Below are 23,954 nucleotides of genomic sequence, written 5' to 3'. Positions count from 1 at the left end.
ATCCAGAAATAAGAGAGAAGACAAAAAGATCATTATAATATATTATTTACGTTACTCGTATGACTCGAATGACCGTTGCGTCGTTATTTTCGCGATGCATCGAGTTCATCGAGCGCTCAAGTTCGGTTGCAGAGCGCGTGTTGACTGACCGGTTGATTCAAGTGCATCTCGATTTAGACACAGCACGTCGAGGAGCAACGAGTGCAACCGCGAGGAAATTAAGTCTGCGCTTTTAAGTCTGCACAGAACACACGCGTCAATTAAATTAAATTTCTGCGAGAGATCTCGCGAATATGTCCGAAGCGGGGTTCAACGCGCCGATTCTTTTTTTTCCTTTTTTCTTCTTTTTTCTTCTTTTTCTTCTTTTTCTTCTTTTTTCTTCTTTTTTCTTCTTTTTTCTTCTTTTTTCTTCTTTTTTCTTCTTTTTTCTTCTTTTTTCTTCTTTTTTCTTCATTTTTCTTTTTTCTTTTTCTTCTTTCTTCTTCTTTTTTTTTCCAAATGCGCTGTTACAAAAATCGAGAACTGCAAATAATAACAAGTAAATAACTGCAAAATAACTATATCAATAATTTTTATACAATATTATTTTATATATTATATATAAATAATTATATAATTTTATTCCATTGATTCTTTATTGTGGATTTATTTTAATTACTATTTATATTTTTTACGAATTATTTATTATACACCGTTCATTCTCTTCTTCTATATTATAACTGCGATATGAAAAGCAATATTGCGCGACCGTATTAATTTGCGAGAGGGAGAAGATAGAGAAAATATATTCTCAAGAGTACGATATAATCGTACCGGAGGAGATAGGAAGGGAATCTACGTCAGCTGATGCGATGCATCGGTGATAATTATCCGAGAATGAAAATTCTCGGGGCGGTAAATGCCTCGTGCGCGGCAACGGAAAAAAGAATAACAGGTATATCTCCTTGAATTTCCTAGAGTTATGTCCGGCATCCTAATAGAGCAGGTCTACCTGTGTCTGCTTGCTGCGTGATCTTTAGATTGGCGGGAAAGAAAGGTTCGACGCACCGGATGCTATGCGAACTATTTAGACCAATCGATTCGAAGAAGCGGCTGTATACTCGAATATCTCTTTTATCTTTTTCTCGAGTTCTTTTAATATTCAGCTCGTTCCATTGATGCGGATATTTATGTCATTTTTTAGCTCCATAAGCAAAATCAATTTGATCGGTTGCTTATCGGTTGTCAACTTATAATTAATTTTATTATCGATATTTGATAATCAAGGCAACGAATTTATTTATTTACAAGAAAGCTTGCAAATTTATAACATATTATATATTTATTATATATACATACGTACATATACATATTTTAGTCCGTAAATTTGAATAAATGTCGTTGGGTAAACGGCGATTTACTTACGACTTCCTAGAGATTGCTCTTCAACAAGAATCATGACATTTTTGACTTTCAAAAGTGAGTCATTCAAATCAGTTGCGATGGTTGATATGGCAAATATGACACATTCGTTCTTCTCAAGTCTAAGTTCAAGGTTTTGATTTTTTTTCAATTGCCAATGTACGTTGCCAACAAGCTGGAATTTACTCTCTCTCTCTCTCTCTCTCTTTTTCTTACATACACACAGGATATAATTTTTCATAAAGATTTATGCAAATAATAATAAAAATTAATACACGTATTTTATGGATTTAATGTTTATTTTTTTATTATATTATTTTATTACAATACGTCTTACATAGCAAGATTTATTAGATTTCGCATATTGTGATAATTTTTTGCTTGATTGAATTAATTAACAATAAAGATATAAATAAAAATATAAATATATATTTGATTTCTGTGTGTGAGAGAGAGAGAGAGAGATGAACGTTTAATATATTATATTTTAAATATCTTGGAAACAATCTCTCTTTATGAAATTTCTTTATTAAAAGAAGTAATAAATAATTTTGGCAGATTTTTCATTTTAGACATTTTAGATGGACACGAACATGTTTTGCTGAAGATACGAAACGTTTAAAAAATATTTAAAAATTGAATTTTTTTATGAAAAATTTCCGAATCTATGATTTAAACGCGAGGATGATCGAAGTTGCATCATCGATGATGCATCTCACATTGTGACAATCTTGTTTTTATTCGTTTAATTCAGCGGCACGCGGTAGTACAATCTCACTTTCTTACATCATGCATCAATTGTATGAATGGAATAGTGGCTGCTCGCGACTGCGCGTAGCAGTTAACTTTGGTTAATAAGAGGAAACGATCTGTGCGTATTGTGCGTCGATATCGATGCTTTATATAGCGCGCGTTCATTACGTGTCACTATCGATTCGATGGATTCTATCGATTACGTCGACAACCATAAATGAGCGAAGGAATAACACGTTTTAAAAGATCCGCGATTCCAAGTATCCGAGAATAAAACATGATTAACGAGACCGCCGGTCGTGTTTATTGGCAATGCCATATCGGGAATTGGGCGAAAATCGCATTTGAATTCTCGATATACTTACGAAATTATTATCTATTGGAAATTGTAAAATGCGATTTGTGTAAGTATCAGAAAAAATATATAGCAACAGAAAAGTGAATCGATGTGATAATGAAGCATGAAAAAATAAATTAAAAGTGCGAAGATCTCATGAATATAAATGTAAAAATAATAAGCTAATATAAAATTGAAGAAACTATACATTTGAATTTTCTTATGAAAAATTGTGAAGTAAAATTTTTATGAAAAATTATATAAAAATATGAGTTACTGAGAAAAAAAAGATCGAGTCAAAAAATGCTTTTGTTGATTACAAGAATTTTATTATGATTTTAATCTCTCTCTCTCTCTCTCTCTCTCTTTCTTGTTAATATCGCATATAAATATCCTCTAAATAAAAGGAGGCTCTTTATCGCATCGCGAATTTGAGAGGCGTTGCCCGTTCGAGAAACTTCTTCGACGAAACGATCATACATTTGCCCGTATTTACACACCGAATACCTTTACCGAGAACATCGTTATTCTCTTCCTCTCTTCCACTCTTCAGCTACACATATGATGAATCATTCGCGCACGTACGATTCTCAGAACACACGCTGCCTATTACGTATACCGCTATTACGACGGTTCCGCCCCCCCCCTCCCATTCAGAATGGCAGATTCGGGCAAATTTACAATCCGTCAAAATGCAAATACAATACAATTGAACGATTAGCTGCGATAGTAGTACGGTCGCGATTACATCATCGTCGAAAGAATGGATCAACGATTACTCGTCAAATAATTCTGAGTAGTTGATAAGAATAGAGAAACATTGAAAATCGGTTTTATAATTAATATTAAACTTAGCTTGCTTCTCATAATTAATATTAAAATTAAATAAATAAAAGAGAGGAAAAAAAAACTATACGAGAAAATTAAATAAATTTATTTATCTTATTAAATTCGTATTTATAACCGTACTTATAATTAACTTAAGATAGTGGGCTTGGATATTTCGTAATTTTGCTTTTATTAATTTTCTTTATTCAACTTCGTGGAAAAAAAAAATAGAAGAAATAAAGAATGTCCAGGTATTTCTTTCTCGAATCCGCCACTGCCTTCTCACCTCAGGTGAGACACCTCGCCCTCTTACCGCGATTATCTCTTCCTCCTCCTCCTCTAGTGGAGACCAGCTGATCTCCGATCGCCATCATTGTCGTCGCAACGACAGCGGTATCTTCCTCGTCGTCGTAAGATCCGTTAGTAGACGCGCCGACCCCGTTGACAACGGATGGTGTGAATCATCGTCTCGATGATACGATATCAAGAGATCGCGCCACTAAATCGTCAGTGCGCACGTGAATTCCGAGCAGTGAACAACAGCTAGCTCCATGAAACTATTTTTTTTTTTTTAATGCGTTATCGCGAAAAATTTTGTTTAAGTCTAAAATATTTATATTACATAATCTATTGGATAATCTGTTTGTATGCATTATTTACGTGATTAGAGTATAATTTGATAAAATTTATCGAGACTGTAATGTCGATCGCGAGAATCGCGATTCTCTCGTGACAATTATAAATTTAGCTTCTTCGAAGCACTTGAAAAAACGTTCGCTATTCGCATCGTTGAAATTTCTTCTTCGCGCATAAACAAGCCGTCGTATTTAGACAGTTGTTTCGCGATGAATTATATACTGTACCAAAAATCCAAATATCGAACACGTCGATCTATAACGATAGCTTCGCGAATATCATTTTGAATTTTCAAGTTGAAAATTCGCTTCAATTGCGAAGGGATTAGTTCTCTATAATATTTCTATTTAAAACATTTTATTCATTTTTCTATATCTTTTTAATAATGAGGCCCGTCTTCTTTTCAAAAATTTAGAAATCATTTTCGTTCTTCCATTTTTGGGGAATGTTATTCCCACTGAATTAATCATACGTTTTATATTTGATAGCTAAACACCGGAACTCATTCGTGATAACGATCTTATCTGCGATTACGCGCGATCTTTTCCCGTATATTGATAAAACGTCGCCGACATCATCTCTCAGGACCTTAATAGAGCAGATTCCCGCGTGCTTAAATCTCATCCAATAGATATTCCGAGAAATTAGAGGGATCGAATATCGGGTTAGATCGATAATATATAGAATGCTTTATCGTCATTCGCTCCGATCACCGACAAATTACGGCGTGTTGAGATATCTTTTTATGAAGAATCCATTCTATGTGTCTAGATATCTTACGTATCGTGGGAAACTTGTCCCGTCGCATTTTCTTATGTCAATGCTGATATTTATAAATCGCAATTAGAACGATTTGTCGATTAATTAAATGTCTAAAAATCAATTAAAATTAAAAACAGAGAAATCGAGACAATTATTTGATATCTTTGCTACGTTTAAGATTTATAATATTCTTTATTTCTTTCACACGCGCATAATTTATTTTTCATGTCTTTTTTTTTTTTTTTTTACTTTTTATTATCACTGATGAGGAAAGAATGTTAAATAAATTTTGATAAGATATATTCTTTCGTATCTATATAAACAAATTCTTTCATCCAGGCTCTCCACATGAGTTAACGTCAATAAACACGAGCTGTGTAAGAGCGTGAAAGTGCATCGCAAATTACTCCGAGTGTTTAAATTGAAAATACCATTATAACCGATTCATGAATGAGCGTCGATAGAGGATTAAACATGCTGCACAAGCATGGGAGCAAGTCGCACGGCGCCGTGTATAAAGGCAGGGGCGCTTTTTTAAAATCAGTAAGTTATAACAGAATTACTTGCATACGTTTTGTATTTTTCTTACTCGCTATTTTTTTCCCCGATCTTTTCGAAAATGAAAATTATCAAGCTATCGACAAATGCGTTTTTAAATAATTTCTTTTCATTTAATCTGTTGGAATTTTTCTTCTCCTTTCGTATAAAAAGCGGCCTAAGAGACCTAACCTAAATGCAGTTGACGATGCAATCACGACGTCGTATCTCCGCGTCACGATCCGTTACAAGCGAGAGAGACGCTATGTGACATCATCGTGCTAAAACGACGGACGATGTCACACGGCCGTGACGTATCGAGCTCTCTACGTCACTCTTCAAGGGGGAGTTTGATCCCCCGATCGATGACAAGCGGTCGACACGTGCGCGCGCACGTGTACTCGCGTGCGAATGCCCGCGACGAGACCGGGGATCGGGTCCTCTTCGCGCGCATGATGACTAATCGCTGTTGATTGCGCGATAATCGTCGATTTTCCTCGCGATCGAACTTGCGACTTGAACCTCTTTTATGTCTTGCTGCATCTGAAACTAAACGGATGCGTGTTAGCCGTAACTTTAGGAAAAACTATCAACACGAGCAGGCTTTTTACTCAAGAATGTGTGTCGCAATTTACGAATCACCGATGGAAATAAAAGTGCCGTCACTTTTTTTATAGGTAAATCTTATAAACAATTATACATTTAAAAAAATCATATATTACGTCATTTTTACAAACGTATATATTGTTAAAAATGAATGCAGGAAGTTCTTCAATAAATAAACTGAGATGATTCATCACAAATATATATTCGTAACGTAATTTGATCGTTGATGAAAAACATTCGTTACACAAACTAATGATAATGAGTATCATTAGTACCATCTTTTTTTTTACATTGCATTAAAATTAGATACAGCAATTATTTTTTCTGTTTGACTTTATGAAAATATATATAAAAAATATTAAATATCGTATGATTTATATTGTTTTATATTACTAGAAAATTATACAAATTAATTAAATAAAGAAGAATAATGAAAATTCAAAATCTTTATTATTTAAAATAAAATAAAAATAAAGAAAAATGCTCTGTATAAAAAGATATTGCTTTCTAAAAATAATAGTAATACTCTCAGAAAGATGCGATAAATATATATGTATTATAATTGACGATGGTCTTTTTCAAAGTTTGGAAATATTTTTGCATATTGTTTCATAATCAGGATTTTACAACCCATTCTTAAAACACATTCGCGAATTCTTCGAAGCATTTTGAATTCGGCATCCTTTACGACAGCGTCGCGACGCGAGAGAAACGCCTTGCGAAATCTTTCAAACATGTTAAGCGCCACTTCTCGGTAACGAATCGTTTCGGCATCATTTTTGGCTTCCATTTCCACTTTTCTCGGAACAATTCGCAAACTTTTCACAAGTATCCACCTTTGCGAATCTTCCTCTAGTCTTTCTCTAATAAGTTAATCGCTTGATAAATCGATTTTCGAAATGTTTCAAAAATTTTTTATTTATTTTTTTTTTTTTTTTTTTTTTTTTGTCTTGAAAGAAAAGTTTCGATAATCCAAAAAGTCAAAATTTTAAAAGTAAAAACTTATATTTTTCTCAATTTTTATCTACTTATCTACATACATTCATAATAATTTATATTATTTTATTTAAATTTATAAGATTTTATAAGATAATTCTTACTTATTTCGTGCGATAATATTATTATTTATATCCTTTATGCATTTTTATGGCCTTTAAATATTGCGTAAGCGCCGATGATAGCGATAATAATATCATACATCTCGCAAGCAGCGTTATCAGGTATGATTAATTTGGGCTCGCGAGTGTGTTTCATGAGACGGAAATACCAGGTGTATATAACAAGTATGTCAACTAATTTTATCTACGACGAGCATGTTTTATTTGTTAAAATTTTATTATCGATAACTTGAATTTACTCGAGAAATATATTCGCGCTTCGTCTTTCGCACGATTTTATCACCGATGTTTCGGCGAAATATTAAGTAATTAGTCATTCCATTGCCTGACTCATTGGACTATTCGAAAAGATTTTTTGCTTATTCGTGTCAATCTCATATCGTCTCTTCACATCTGATCGCATTTCTTCAAATGTTTATTGAGAAAGAGAGAGAAACACATTTATTCTTAGTAAAAGATATAAAAAAAAAAAAAGACGTGACATAAGACTTTTGCGAGAAATTAATTTTTAAGTACCATAAATATACTTGAGATTTTATATCAGAAAAAGATAAGGGATAATTACAAAATCTTTATTTTTGGATAATTTTTAGAGATGATTGAATCAATCTGGAGATAATTTTTTTCTAACATATTTTATACACGCGTACATTATTTATTTGATTTTTGCTCGATCGAATCTTTGTTTATTTTTTATTTTTAGATGCGACTGAGAAGAAAATCATCTAATTTTATATCTGATTTTTATATTTTAATTAGTTTTAATTTTTTAAAAGAGACAGGAAATGGAAATAATACCTTAGAGACACAATGATAAATAATAAATAGAAGTAACTTTTATTGATAGCAACAAAATAATAGATTGACAGATGACAAGATAACAAAATGATTAATATAAATAATACAATAAATTTTTAATTTGCGATTATATAATTGTATGCAATTTTTTAAATATACTTATTGAATAAGGTTAAATAAATCAACGATATTAAATAAATTTTTTTTTATTTGCTTTGAAATTAAAAACTCGGAATTCTTGTTTTCAAAGCAATTAAACGCGTTCGGAAGTTCCTATCGTGGTATAATCGTACCAGCTGGCTCCTTTATGCCGTGCATAACCGGTAGTACGTGTGCATGGAAACACGTTTCTTTTTGCGTCTCGACGTTTGGCACACAAGGCATCTTTGTTTAAGGAATTACAAGTGCAATGTATTGTACATAGATCGGGGAATTTTATTAGTAACGCCAAACAATGAGTAATATTTTGACGACGATTACAGTTGGAAAGACTCAGATCAAGGAATAAAAATTCAACATAATTTTTGCGTACGAAAAGGAGAATGTCGTTGCTTTTTCTTTGGAGAATTTTTAAAAAAAAATTTCCAAAAAAATATAATACTATTAATACTCCATAATTGATACTATCATATAATTCTCTTTCTCTCTTCTCTCTACTAAAATATATTAACTTAACTTTAATCTCTATATTATTTGGAAAATTTTATTATTGAAATTGTAAAAATAGAATTTCTACTAATTATAATCATTGCACTTTCAGTATCAGTTATGTTTCGCTAAATTTTTTGTCGATTAACTTGTTTTATATTTTATATCTTTCACACACATATACATATTTATATTTTTGATAAATTATAAAAATTTTATTATTCTCTTATACATTGAAAAAAATTAAGGCGATATTTTTTGTCTGAGATATGACTTTTTGCGATTTATTTTTATGTTCTTTGGATATTTGTGAATTATTTTAGCATTTATTTAAACTATGATTCGCGGAGGGATTATAGAAGATTGTGAACGCGATTCAATACGCCATGATGACAACGTCATGTCTACCTACAATACTCTTCCTGCAATAGTAAAAAAAAAAAAAAAAAAAAAAAGGATTATGTTTTAACGATGAAAAGATAATCTTTATTTACAATCAAAAGAAAGAAAGGGAGCAACAGAATAAAGGAGAAATCTTTTCTTTGAAATTTGGATTTTCCATTCAAGCAAAATTTTATGTCTGATTAATTTTGTTAATCTCTTTCATATAATCTCGGGTGTATTGTTATATTCGTGTAAATATTTGATAATAAAATCCGATTTTCTTATCTAACGTCAATTTTTCATAACTCGCTCAGTTTCTTTTCGAATATCGCTTGCTCGACAGCTTTTCGGCTATAATGAGAGAATTGATCTCGAGCAAGAACGTGAGCAACGCCGTGGTTAAGCGACGTGTCCTAAATTGTTATTGCCGCTGGGCACAGGAAAAGGCCACTCGCAAACGCTATTTACGGCCACCGTAAATCAAACGGCGCCGAAGAGCGCGCGTGCGGCTACCGCAACGCGACGCGACTAAAGGCGCGAAATATATATCGAGCATAGTTCGTTCGACCTATCGAGGCACTCCTAATTGCCGATCCCCGAGATCCCAATCCCCGAATCCCCCTCGATCGGAAATTGGAGATGGAATGTTGAATTTACGTTACGTAAATAAATTCATGGACTTGTGTTGATTAAAAATATTAACAAAAAATTATATAGATTATTAATTAAAATATCGGCGAAGTTATAATATTAATGAATATATTCGCAAAAATGTTGACGGAGCTTTTATGCCGATGCGTGATGATGGAGTTTCCGTTGTGCGAGCCGCGCAGTACACCCGGTATATTTTCGCCGAAATTCCACGGCTACGAGTTTCCTCACGCATCTCGCCGGACCGCATTCTCTCGCTCTTTGTGTCTCTCTTTTCCCGCAGACGGAATGCCAGGCTTCTTTCTTCGCGGCCGATGCTTTGCGGTCGATGTTGATTTATGACGGTTGAGTTAAGCGATTTCCGCGCAAGGATACCCTGACAAAGTGGCTCCGGGTGAGATTATCCGTATCTCCCGAAGAGAGAGAGAGAGAGAAACAGAACGAGACGGAAATAAGAAAGTGTATGCGGTTTTTTGTGTGCTCGCTGTAGCTTGCTCGTCGAATGCATTATCTGAAAAGTTTGTCTGAAACGATTTATCCGAGACGGTGAAACGGCGAGTCTCATCATTAATGTCATATTCGCGTAAACCTTTTCTCTTTTTCATCTTGCTTTATCTCGTATCGTTATGAAAAATGTGAGAATTGTATGTATAAAAATCAATTTGAATTTTTGAATTATGCAAAATTCCCCGAAACTTAAATTAAATTTTTCCTGGAAAAATTCTGGGAAATCTCGAAAGTAAAGATTTTGAAAAAAAATCCGGGTAACCACGATGAGTACGTTAGACGAAAGTTTGTTAAGAAAATTTATCGCATACATGCTTTCGAGATATCTTCGGAGGATCTGACCTGAGAATTTCTCATGATCGGTTTGTGCTCTTCCTCGAAATGGAGATTAGAAAAATCCGACATTATTTACAACATAAATCGGTTAAAGATTATCACATATTGGTTATCCCGTTCCCTTCTTTTATCGGTGTATGCTAAAGAATTATTTCCATTTCTTTCAAACAATATAATTTCTTTTTGTCTCTTTTTTTTTTTTATTTGTTGAATGCCAAGTAAATTTTATCCAGCTCTACAGAATCCTAATCAAAAATTATATAATGAATAATAATACGATGAATGTGAACGATACATAATTTGTGAAGTTATTCAAGTGCTGCACGTTTCGCATTTATGATAAATGAAAGACGGTGTGGAAAAGTGAATGAAAAGCGGCGAGTTCCTCGATGATTCTTCCCTTTGAATTGCTCCCTCGTAAACTTTCTACCGCAAATGGCTCGCTGCAAAGCGCTTCAACAGATGCACTGTCAGCTACAGAGATAGGGAAAGAGACGAGTTTCTTACATAACATCGCAGCGACAACGCTGGCAAAAAGCATCGTCTCTTTTGCCACGGTCGTTCTGGGAAACGCGAGCATTTATCGTTGTCCCACTTATGTGCTGCGTGCTGATTCTCGTGTTAATCGAGATCGAAAAATCTATTGTTTTTATAAAACATAAGCTTCCCGGAATTGATTAACATTAATTAGAACGTTTCTTCAATTCTCTCGATCTTATTATATTTCTTCATTTTAATTTTCTTCAAATGCACACGTGATGTTTTATTGATTTCTCACACTTATGATAGATCAGCCTCCGAATCTATCATTATCTTTTATACACATAAACATGTCTAATAAAAAAGAAAATTTCATTTTATTTTAATTTATCTATCATTTTATCTACCATTTTATCTATTATATTTATCTATTTTTTTTACAGAAAGAATTACTCTTCATTTGAATCAAAATTCCATTTTAACTCTCTATTTAACCTCGTTTCAATTTAATCGGCTAATTTTATCGTTCGGTTTATCTAATCAACAGTCTATCAAATCTCTCTCCAATATTGTTATTCAACTCCGAGTCTTGTTATGATTACGAGTGGTGAAAAAGAGACGAGATAGCAGAGTCTGCCAAACTCGCGTGTCAAGCTACCATTTAAATCTCCACGTTTCTCTCGTGTCATTCTAATTCGCCGGCGCTCACGTGCGCGCGCGGCTCGCGATGACAGCGTCGCGCGCGCGCGTCACGTGACGCGGGTCACGTGACTCGCGTGTCACGCACGGTAGCGTCCGTCGCCGTTCGTTCTTCGGTTCAGTGCGAGCGCGACCGGCGCGCGCGATGTACGTTTATTGCGGGGTTGTGTTGTCGCTCCTCGCGCCAGCGGTCGTCGCCGGTACGCGACGTACTATCCGTTCGCGCGACCTCGGCTCTTTCGTCGCCGATCCGCCGTAACAACGACGTGCCGCAGTCCGTTTCTCCTCGGAGTAGTCTCCTCTCCTCATCTCGATCGTCGTCGATCGTCGTCGCCTAGGGCTACGTGGCGAACGGACGCCAGCGAGCGTCAGCTGGGTACGCATTTTTATCTGTCCTCGATTTTTCACTGATCGTCGCGTCGCAGGAAAATCAGAGAGATTCGAGGAGGAAATCGAAAAAAGAAGTTCTCTCTGATATTCTCGAATTCAAATTACGAATTACTTTAAGAATGTTTGAAGGAAATTGTCGATTCCGACAGGATTCCTTGATCCAGGGATCCTGGAACGACTAGGGACAGCCGCATGCTGTCGAAGACGGACGGGTCGTTTTCCTTTCTCTCTCACTCGACAGTACACCGTATCACCTATCCTTGTTGTCTGGGAACGGCACATTAAGCGGTCGCTCGCGTACAAAGATACACGGCATGCAACTTCCGGTTTCCGCGTAAGCTCAGGAACTAACCTGACCTGAGACACTTCATTAAACCTGTCAAAGTTTTAATTTACTCCGCATTTTTTCAGTTTATTAATTTATTAATTCTTTCATTAATTTAAACTTGTTAAATATGTGATTTCTTTAAAAAGAAAGAGAGAGAGAGAGAAGAAAATAAAAGATTTTTGTGGATTCGATTGATATGTGTTTCGATGATGTTTATAGCAGAAATATTTTAACTCGCTTGATCGGGAGGATTCAAGATCCTTGACTCAAAGATATACTACCTGCTTTTGGAATATGTATTCTCTGATATTTGAACATTCATGCTTGATTCTTTCTAATCTCTCAGCATTGAGTGTTTATATAGTTGTCTCTCTTCCTTCTATTTAATAAATACAATTTAAAAAGGTTTGATTACTAAATAATATTTGATATACTATATATACGCAATAGTTAAATATATTTGTAATTATATTCATGTGGCAAAAGTAACACGGTAATATAGCGCGATAAATAATATTTTAGAAGCTATAAAGATTTAAGCCGATCCTGCGTCGATCAATATTATTGAATAGGCTTTGTTTTTCTTCCAATGAAAAGAGAATCGCGACGCGATATTAAATATTGCTCGAAAGAGACGCCGGATATATTGCGCCTCTTTACACACGCGTATTGCACGCGCTCGCGCCTATGCAAATCCCGCGGAATTATCGAAAGAGTGCAAGCATGGAATGTAATGTATCGCCCATCCACGCACGTCTCGCGATAGTTGCATTTCGACATCCCGATTATACGGGGTGTCCAATTTTAAAGAACCCACTCAAATATCTCAGAAACACTGCGTTAAATCGAAAAATGTTTCAAACAAAAGTTGTGTGGCTTCAAGGGGGCCATAAGACGGTGACAATGATTTCACCTTGGAAAATCATTTGAAGGTCATGTGAAGGTCAACTTTAAAATCTTGAATAGAAACCCCCATTTTTTATTTAGTATTCTTGTAGCTTATCTCGAGAGCTTTCCGAAACGCTATAATAAAGTATTTTTTCATTAAGTACTTTTTGAGTTATTTTATATTTTAATCTGACATATTTTGATATAAAAAATAAAATATTTCCTAAAATATTCAGTTTTCGATCATTTTACCGTAATACTTCTATGTGCAGAATAATGAGACAGATCAATTAGTATATAAAAAAAAAATTGTTTTTAAGAAAATTATTTACAATGTATTTTTTTAAACAATTATTTGTTTTTTTTTTTGGCACTAATTAATTTGTCTTATTATTCTGTGTATAAAAGTATTACGGTAAGATTATCAAAAACTAAATATTTTACGAGATATTTAATTTTTTATATCAAAATATGTCAGATTAAAATATAAAATAACTCAAAAAGTACTTAATGAAAAAATACTTTATTCTAATGTTTTGGAAAGCTCTCGAGATAAGCTACAAGAATACTAAATAAAAAATAGGGGTTTCCATTCAAGATTTTAAAGTTGATCATAAATGATTAAAATGGCGATTATTGAGTAATAATTGAAATTAATGAAAATGTTGAATTTAGGATAATAATATCGTTAATTATGTATATCTGCAAATCGCGTAATACTTGGACGCCCGAGAAAAAATGGTATAATATGATCAGATATAAATATATATAATTAGTTATGAAAATATGATAATACGTGTAACTTTATATGATCATATAAAATTACATATGTTATCAGATCTTTTCATAACTAATTATGTATATTTACAACTGATTATATTACTTTTTTCCCGGGTGAAGTTTATTCTCTTCGAATTATCAAGTATTATAGGAATATTAAAACACTTGTAGTATTAGTGTTTTGATGTGATTGTGTTATTTACGTCGTAAAATTTTACTTATGTAATGCGTAACTGCGTGTAAATGATGTAACAACAGAGCGCAAATATTTCGCGAAAAAATTTTGTTTTCATGTTTCCGGACGGGATAATCTTGAAATCGATATCTTTTTTTATCGATCTCCTTCAATTTATAGAGAATATTCTAAGATTATATAGACATTTAACTCTGATCGAACGAAGAAGAAAAATAAAAAAGTATAATAGTTTAGTTAATATATGACATATACTAGTTTTATACATATATTTACATTTATATTTTATTTTCTTATATATTAATTATTCACAGAGGAACTTACTGATGAGAGATCCTTCTAGAATCGCGTCCCGAGACATGTATTTACGTACAAGCTATTACACAATTATCGGACGAGTTTAATCGAACATCCATTATGTCGACCTCGAGCGGCCTCGAGCATATCCGATAGCGCCATTTCCACCACCGAGTTTGGTATCCCGCTGATACAGAGACTAGGAATCACGCTACACGCGACACTAGAAAGCTTGATCGCCTTAGGATAATATCGGTATTCGGAGGGATCCGGGTTTGATCGCACGGTTCCTCGAACATTTTGTTAATGAATGTGTGGGAGCTTGCTTTGCTAAAATATTTTGCTCGTTTAAACAAATGCATAGTTTCGTACTTGCAACGCGTGGTTACGTAGTTCCGATCAATGCGATCAGCCTTTCGCCTCGAGTCTTGCCAAAGTCGCGTTGCCAATCCTTCCTCAGGATTTATTATTAGACCTGCATCGAGACGAGACGCAGCTTCAGTTTCATTAGCGCGCAATTAAAACGCACGTGCACATGTTTGTTTATATATATATAGGGTATCGCATTTTAATCTCCTCAGGCAAATATCTCAAAAAGCAAGCCCGGAAGAGAAAAATGTTTCGGACAAAAGTTGTTTGGTTTCGAGGGGGCCATAAGATGGTACCATTGGTTTGACCTTGGAAAATCATTTGAAGATCATGTGAAGGTCAACTTTAAAATCTTAAACGGAAACCCCCATTTTTTATTTAGTATTCTTGTAGCTGACATCGAGAGCTTTCCAAAACACTAGAATAAAGTATTTTTTCATTAAGTACTTTTTGAGTTATTTTATATTTTAATTTGACATATTTTGATATAAAAAATAAAATATTTCGTAAAATATTCAGTTTTCGATAATTTTACCGTAATACTTCTATGTACAGAATAATGAGACAAATCAATTAGTATAAAAAAAAAAATTGTTTTTAAGAAAATTATTTACAATGTATTTTTTTTTTAAACAATTATTTGTTGTTTCATTAACGATGCCGATACGCCTGTATTGCAGATGTCGGAGTTTCCAGTGGACGGAAGCGAGAACGGGGACATGCATACCGTCATGGAGAACTTCCAAAAGAAGAACAATCTGGTGACCGGCAGGACGCACCACGTCACCCATCATCCGCAGGTCACCACCACGTCGTCGCAGGTGATCATTTCGAGACGCTGGCTGTCGCGATTCTTTAGAAAAAAGAAAAGATACCGTCACTCGCTTGCATATCTCCGCAAGAATCGTCTACGTTTCGGGTATTTTCTGCTAATTGACGTGCGCGAGAGATATGATTTTTATCAAATTGGTTTTGAAAATTCATTGCGACGGTCTTTCTTTTTATAAATAAGAAAAATTTATGACAGGAGATAGAGAGAGAGAGAGAGAGAAAAAGTTACAGACATATGTTTTGATCGTATATTTCAAAATGAATCTAAATCGTAAATCACTCTTACACTTTCGTATATATTTCTTTTATCAAGTCCAATCATACGCATTAGCTATTAAATTATATTAAGTTATTAATTCGAAAGGAAAAAAAAAAAATGAATGGAATTTTTGAACGCGCGTTTTTTTTTGGGGGGGGGGGAATTGGATATAAATTGAAGATCTAAACTCGCATTCTTCTACACACTTTGCACATCTCTGTGCAAATTTAGCAGAAACGAGTCACGTCGTGCTGCAATATTTATATTTGCCCTCGCTGTTTCGGGGAGATGTGATCGTTGGCTTTGTCGCGACTGTTTCTTCTAATTCAACGAACGAGGATTACGCGGTGTTTGATCTCCGCGTTAGCTGGAACTCGCTGTCAAAGCGTCGCGCCATCTTTTTTCGACGCCCACACCTGAGACGAATTTCCTGAAAGTGTACAAGGAATTATTTCGAATTATTCATCGATTATGAATTGTATCGCGACAATTTGCTAAAAAGCGTCTAAAATAATAATCGCCGTCATCGTTCGTTCAAGTTAGCCGATTCGCCTAACTGACAACGCTTTCCGTTCTTGTCGGTTATTTAAATTATTGTTTTATTTCCCAAGTTGGAAAATTCTCAGACAAAATTTAATATTATTATACGTCATTATTAATAAATAATTACTAAACAATTAATATTCGATACCAATCGACAAATTATTCAATTTAAATCTTGCTTCAGAAAAATCGCAAAAACAGCGCTATTTTCTGCTAAATATTGTATGTAAATATAAAATCTCGCGAATTGAATCCGGCAATTGTTTGTGCGAAACTTCGAGACACGTGTCACTTCAATATTGCGGTTCAACGTCGAGAAATGGCTCCGTTTTACGAGCGTAATCATTTGTCGGTCCATCATCGTGTAACTAGAATATGGCCGCCCACGTGCATTTTTTTTTTTCCCATTAGAAATTAATTCCGCTCAATCTCCCGGTGGATCCAACCTTGATGTCGCGTTTCAAGGTCCTTTCTCTTGATGCTTTCTCACTTTCGAGAAAACATTGCCTCTTTCTAAATTTACCGAGCCCTTTTCGTCTCCAGTTTCGCCTTAGCCGAGTTATCTCGCGCCTCGTAATGACTACTGGCCGACCGCCAACAGTCATTGCTCTCGTATTACTCTCATATGCACAAATACCGTTTACATTTCTCCTTTTGAACCTTTCTCAAAGAATTGTTTCTTCGACATATTATCTCAATTTCAACGGAATAATTTAACTTCGTAATGCAAAACATTTGTATAAAGGTTTATTAACTTGTCGAACGGAATTGAAAATAAAATATTATACGGAAGAGTTTTTTGAAGTGAGTTTATACAGTGACTTTATAATATACTTAAAAATATATATTTTTTTTTTTTTAGAATTTTTAAGCTAGTAAATTTTATTTAAAATATGACAGAAAAATTGCGAAGTTTATCACACATACGTATATCTAATAATAGTTTATGATTATTTTTATTGCTAATTATATTAAATAATTATTGCTTTAAATAATAATTAAGAATTTTCTCTCACATTAAAAATATATAAAAAGGTTTGATATATCATATTTTGATATTAATATTACTTTTAATATTATATCTAATATTATATATTTAATATTATGAAATATATTTATTTTTTAAATTTAGATTAAAAAGATTTATTTTACTATCATTAATATAGAAAATAAAAAGAAAAGATAGCTACTATGAAAGAGCCAATCTGCATATGAAACATATACATATATGTAATATATTTCTTATTATTTGAATATTATATATGAGAGAAAAAGAGATATGAATATTATGATTATATTTATTATTTTTATATTAGATTGATCGAAAAATTCAAAATTTTAGTAAATAAATTGCACATTATTATAAATTCAAAATGAAAGAAGAGAAAAGTAAAAGAGATATTGAGATAAAAGATGATGAAAAAGAGGGGCGATACGAATGAGTCATCTTGCGATCTTAAATAGAACGAAAACGTCTTTCGACTCGACAGATGCTGACGACAAACCAGAGCCAGCGCCAAAGTAGCAGCACTAGCACTACTAGCAGTAGCAGCAGCAGAGTGGCCAAGTCCTCGCAGAGGATCCTCACCTCGTCCTCGTCGAGTGAGATGAAGGCGAGCTCCATGAAGAGCGATCTGACGGAACTCAAGCGCGGCATCTCGGAGATGAAGAACATCTCGACCAATTTTTCGCAACGGCTGCGCAGCAGTATGGAGAATCTCGTGGACAGGTTGGTTCATCCTCAAGCCGATCGACAATCCTCGAAATTTTGGATCTAACTTTGTATTGTAGATTAGAGTGACTTGCAAAAAAAAAAAAAATTGTCGAGAAGAAATTTAATTTTTCGAAATATTGTTCGATAGAAATATATGTGTTAGTGTTGACTATTTTGCAAAAATGATACGTCATTTTGTATATTTTTCTCATATAAGAAATTGATATTTTTAGAACATTTCCGAGTTTGCCAGTACGTGACGAATCTACTATTCATCGTCATGATATGTTTTTAACTATTTCTCACACACGTAGCCCCCGCGTAGCTTTTTCAAAATTTGTCTGCTATTTAAATACAATTGTACATACTATTATATATATATATATTTTTTTTTTTTAAATTGAATACCTTAAATATAATGGATTATTTTTCGACTTTTGCTTTTACAATACTTAGTTCTTTTAAAATAATATTTTGTTTCTCAAATATTAAATAGAATAAGACTTTTATTATATAAAATCAAGGAAAAAAGTAACGTGTTTAAATATTCGATTGCTAAAAAATTCGTCGATCTAATTTGTAGTAAATAAAAATTCAAAGGGTTTAACTGTCGGTAATAATTCGAGAAATAGTTGACTTCATTTTCCATTAAAATATCAAAGATTCTTCGCCTTCTCTCTAGTTACTAGAAAGTTTAGTGATTCATTTTCTTCGATGTCTAAAGATTCAGACACGTTTAAGTTTCATAACTAAAACTTTCGCAACTGAAAGCTCTGAAACGGTGAATATTTGTATACGTAATATTCTGATTTGCGTGTTATTTTCGAGACGGTCGGATTATTTTTAACGCCTCGCTCACGTGTCATTTTAAATACTTTGAAATGTGAGATAACCTTTCGTTGCGATTATATCACGTAGCGAAAGATATGGTAAATAAAGAACATTGTATACACAAATTTACTAATCTGCATAAAAATAGTCTAAAAATGTTTCGTCTGCTCACTGTGTATTCTACCAATCAATAGCAATATATATTAGATTTGAGTACACACATCAGTGTTCTCGGCAAACTGTGATACATTATCAATGATACACAAACGAAGAAGTGATGCTTTTATACTTGAAAATCGAGAATTGTAAAATATTAAAATTACTTTAGATGAGAATTGTATTATTTATAATATTAATTCTTTAATATTAGAAAAAATAAATTTCTCTTATCGTTTCAATTTGAAATAATATGAACATTAGTTTCATGTGCAAAATGCTTAATTTTTCTATGTACAATATAATATATTGTCTTAATTTCTTTTTTTTTTTAGCACATTTAAAAAAGCAAATTCCTCACTTATGAATTTACTTTTCAATTGATTTTATTTTGCTCAATTTTTATTTCAAGTGTATGTTTCAATCTTGCAATTATTTTCTGTCTGAATATCGAATAAAAATATATCATAAGCTAATAAAGAATTCAATATTACGGATCCTACGGATGTTTATTTTTCAGAGATGGCAATGGATCGGAAGAGACCAATCTCACAGAACCGTTAGTGACTTTTCCGGATCCGGACACCCCGCCACCTGTTAGTGACGCTGTCACATTGACGGGCGGTTCTCCGTCCCAATTGAGTTCCCTGAATTCCCTGAACAATCTTCATCATGGCATGAACCCGCCGATCAATATACCTAATATGGCAAATCTACCTACCGGCCAGGAAACTATGAAGTACGAACAGAAAAAGGTGACCAGCGCTTCTAAAACGAAGGTGAGCGTTGTCTTTTTGGTCTCATATTCTTTGATTATATCTTTGCTATCTAAAAAATTATCAGAGGTGTCCTATATTTATTATTTACAATTAAACTTTATATCCGTTATTAATTGAAAAATAATTATTAAATAAATAATAGTTGAATATATTGGGTGATGCATAAGTTCGTGCCCGATTTAAATATAAACTTCCATAGAGTATATTTTAGAGATAACACTTTTATTAATCAATTATATAGTCTCCATTCCTTTCTACAATGGTTTTCCAACGATCTATAAGCTTGTCGATTCCATTTTTGAAGAAAGAACTTGGTTTTTCTTGAAAAAAGTTTGTAAGGTGGTTTTCGACAGCTTCCTCGGAATTGAGATTCTTGCCATTTGAACTATTCTGCAAAGACCGGAACAGATAAAAATCTGAAGGCGCAATATCTGGAGAATACGGCGGGTGCTGCAGAATTTCCCATTGCAACTCCTGCAGTTTTCCTGCAGCTTATTCCTTTCAGTCGGGAGATGCGGCACCCGCGTATCAAGCTTGGAAATGTATCCAAGCTTTTTTAAATGACGAAAAGCGGTTGAATTATCGATGTTCAGCCTCTCAGCAATATCCTCAGTTGTAATCCTTGGGTTTCTTTCCACTAAGGCATGCACAATGTCATCATCGATGCCAAAAGGCCGTCCAGAGCGGGGTTGATCCTCCATGTTGAAATCACCATTTCGAAATCTGTCAAACCACTTTTTGACTGTTCGGAGAGCAGGAGCGCGGTCCAAATAAACGCTTTGAATATTTTTTCGTGCAATCCCAACATTCACGCCTTTCCGAAATTCATATAGCATTACATGCCGCAAATGCACCTTTCGTTCTCCATTTTTAATGATTTCTCTTATGCACAAATGGACTTATCTGAACAATGTCTGACGCTAAATTGACATAAGACAACGTCATCTATTCGGTGTAGGCAACAATTACCACACGAAAACAATAGAACTCCGCCATGCAGCAACTTAATGCCATCTATGAAAATCGAACTTATGCAATCATCCAATAATAGTGAAACTATATGGAAAAAATTGTTACTTTGGCTATAAACGCTACGATGCTTATATTAATCAAAAATGACCTTGACAATAAGATTTGAGAGATTTCATCTAGATTTTAATTAGATATTTGATTAAAAAATAACTGAGTCTCGTAATATTAAAACACAAGAATTAATCTCGCGCACGCTAGTCAGTACGTGGACTCGTCGAGCTATTCGTGTTCCCTGAAAATACATATTTGAAATAAGAATTTGCGCGGATGATTCAGCTCGGATTTGTCGAGCGAAGCACGCATTCGATAGACATTACAAACATGGACGATAACGTTTAGAGCGGATGTTTAATGGCCGAGGTGCGGCTTCCTCCAGGTAGTCTAGGTCAAGGACCACAAGGTCCGTCTCTAGAAGTGTCCGTGCTTTGACTTGCGCATGAAGCGTCTCAGACGTGATCAATTTGCCAGGTTTTACTCTTCCCACGCGCTTAATCGTCAATCTGTTTTCACTAGGTCGTCACGGATGGATTTAGCGCTGAAAAGGCGACGGCGAACAGTGCCGAGATGAGAGCCCTGCAAGCTGGTGACGTCTCGTACAAGGAGCAGAGCGCCGCGACGGCGGCGAGAGCGCGCGTCGAGCTCGACGGCGTCTCGGCGGAGAAAAGCGTCGCTGCCGCGAGGGTGAGAGCGATTTATTCTTGAATAAATAAAAATAAGAAGTATCAGATTGAACGATCATTGCGAGAAATCGACGCTTTTCCTACAGAATTGCATTTATATGTGAAATAAAAGACAAAGAGCGAATACGTGCGAAAGATATTACAATAAAATAGATAAATAAAATAGACAAATAAAATAAATTGGATAAATAGGAAAAAAAGTACGGACCGATATAAACATTAAAATAAAAATATTTCCCAATAAGTCGGAGGAGAGTCAGAAATGCATACGATTAAAATTCTGTCTGCTCTTATTATCTTTGGTCTGGCGTTGAAATAGATACAAATACGATCGGAATCATTCAGAGAGTTGTTTGTGTATTTTAATGCCTCTTAAAGTTAAAAAGATTCATAAAGAGTGGATGGAGCGCGTTTGTATACAATAATGCGGTGGCCCGAATGAAAAATCGTAGGTGGGACACAAAGGAGACTCTTTCAAGGTTTTCTGGGCGTCAGTCGCTCTCTCTCTCTCTCTCTCTCTCTCTCTCTGTCTCTCTGAGCCTGACCTTTCTCGTTTAAGCGACAAAAGGACCGAGAGGAAGACTCCGTGGGTGCGGCCGGAATAATTTGGCACGGAAACCTTAGCGCGGATAAGGCGCTGTGTTGCGCGGGGGTCGTTGACACGCGCGCGCGTTCCGTTTTCCTCAACAACATGCATGCATGTGTTGTCACGTTGTACACGATGAAATGCGAAGCTGGGCACTGCGCATAGCGCGAATATAAGTTCTTTCGATTTTTCTTCCCATGATTTGCGAAAGAGGCAATATTGATTTTTTTACGGATGTTTTTTTTTTTTTTTTATCTGAATTTATAAAAATGTATTTATATGTAAAATTTAATTAAAATTTTTCAGTTAAATATTACGTTTAATGTTAAAATGCGACGAAATTAAAATTGATAAAAATCAAAATATGAAATTTAATCGATTTAATCGAAATCTTAATATACTTTCTCCGTTGAGACGGAGTGAATCTGTATACATTTCTAATATTGCGTGGACTTTTTGATAATAATATCTTATTCGATATTTTTGAGATGGGAAAGAGTTTCAATTAAACATTTCAATTTACGCTTTTGGTATTGAAAATATAAAGAATTTGCAAGTTAAAAAGAAACATTATATCATCTCGTGAATAATTCAATATATTCGATCGATTACGTAGCCTTGAATGCAGTGATAAGAAAATGAAGACAACATAACAATTACATAAGCTAGGTTGTCTAAAGTGCAGAAATTTTATATTTCTTTTAAGTAACGTGTTAATCACCGATCCGCTTTTTTTTTTTTTTGCGTGCGCGTACGTACGTGTATCTGATAGCAACCGCAATCCTCGACCTTGACTATCGGCCAAGGCGATAATTTCGCAAAAAGTGCCGCGTGATAGAAGCGGACATCGTGACAGGCGATCAGTTCGCGGATACTCTCATGTAATCGTGAGACGCCGTGTCGTTCGGCACGAGGAATCAATTTGGCTTGAGTTCAAAAATGCGCATGCTGCTGACTCAAACGCCACGTAGTAGCCGACCTAGCTGAATTCGCCTAAATATAGATTACGACACGCCGCCCAGGCGTAAATAATCGCGAAACGCAAGCTCCGTCAAGTCCGCGATCCGGGTCACCCGGTAGAATCGAGCCGTCGCGAACATACGCAAGTTCGATACGATTCTTCATCCTGTTATCTATTTTTTTCTCTCTATGAGTAAAAAGTAGAATATGAAGGAGTCACATATTTATGAGAAGAGATATAATAATTCCTATCGAATTATTAATTTTATATACAGGGTGTCCCATTTTAATCTCCTCAAGCAAATATCTCAAAAACCAAGCCCGGAAGAGAAAACTGTTTCGGACAAAAGTTGTTTGGTTTCAAGGGGGCCATAAGATGGTGACAATGATTTGACCTTGGAAAATCATTTGAAGGTCATGTGAAGGTCAACTTTAAAATCTTAAATGGAAACCCCCATTTTTTATTTAGTATTCTTGTAGCTGACATCGAGAGCTTTCCAAAACGCTATAATAAAGTATTTTTTCATTAAGTAGTTTTTGATTTATTTTATATTTTAATCTGACATATTTTGATATAAAAAATTAAATATCTCGTAAAATATTTAGTTTTTGATAATCTTATCGTAATACTTCTATGTACAGAATAATGAGACAAATCAATAAAAAAAAAAAATTGTTTTTAAGAAAATTATTTACAATGTATTTTTTTAAACAATTTTTTTTTTTTGCACTAATTAATTTGTCTTATTATTCTGTACATAGAAGTATTACGGTAAAATTATCGAAAACTGAATATTTTACGAAATATTTTATTTTTTATATCAAAATATGTCAGATTAAAATATAAAATAACTCAA

General features: G+C 34.2%; 1 protein-coding gene across 6 annotated transcripts in view; it reads left to right on the top strand.

The window, feature by feature from the left end:
- The window catches only part of LOC138933852 (NAD(+) hydrolase sarm1-like), a 92,475-nt gene that overhangs the window by 55,860 nt on the left and 12,661 nt on the right, over nucleotides 1–23,954 (top strand). For 3 of the 6 annotated variants that reach the window (XM_070296948.1, XM_070296947.1, XM_070296949.1), the window contains 4 exons: nucleotides 15,407–15,547; nucleotides 17,850–18,088; nucleotides 19,581–19,839; nucleotides 21,385–21,552. In XM_070296948.1, coding sequence (XP_070153049.1) covers nucleotides 15,407–15,547; nucleotides 17,850–18,088; nucleotides 19,581–19,839; nucleotides 21,385–21,552 — 807 coding nt within the window. Of the gene's footprint in view, nucleotides 1–3,758; nucleotides 3,826–5,056; nucleotides 5,261–11,638; nucleotides 11,858–15,406; nucleotides 15,548–17,849; nucleotides 18,089–19,580; nucleotides 19,840–21,384; nucleotides 21,553–23,954 lie in introns of those variants that run through there. The other 3 variants (XR_011447046.1, XM_070296945.1, XM_070296950.1) reach the window with 2 other exon arrangements.

The sequence above is a fragment of the Polyergus mexicanus genome, unplaced genomic scaffold (genome assembly GCF_030449975.1).
Source record: "Polyergus mexicanus isolate NDT 795.1 unplaced genomic scaffold, iyPolMexi1.0 SCAF_6, whole genome shotgun sequence".
NCBI lineage: Eukaryota > Metazoa > Arthropoda > Insecta > Hymenoptera > Formicidae > Polyergus > Polyergus mexicanus.
This window is presented reverse-complemented; position numbering and strand designations above follow the sequence as displayed.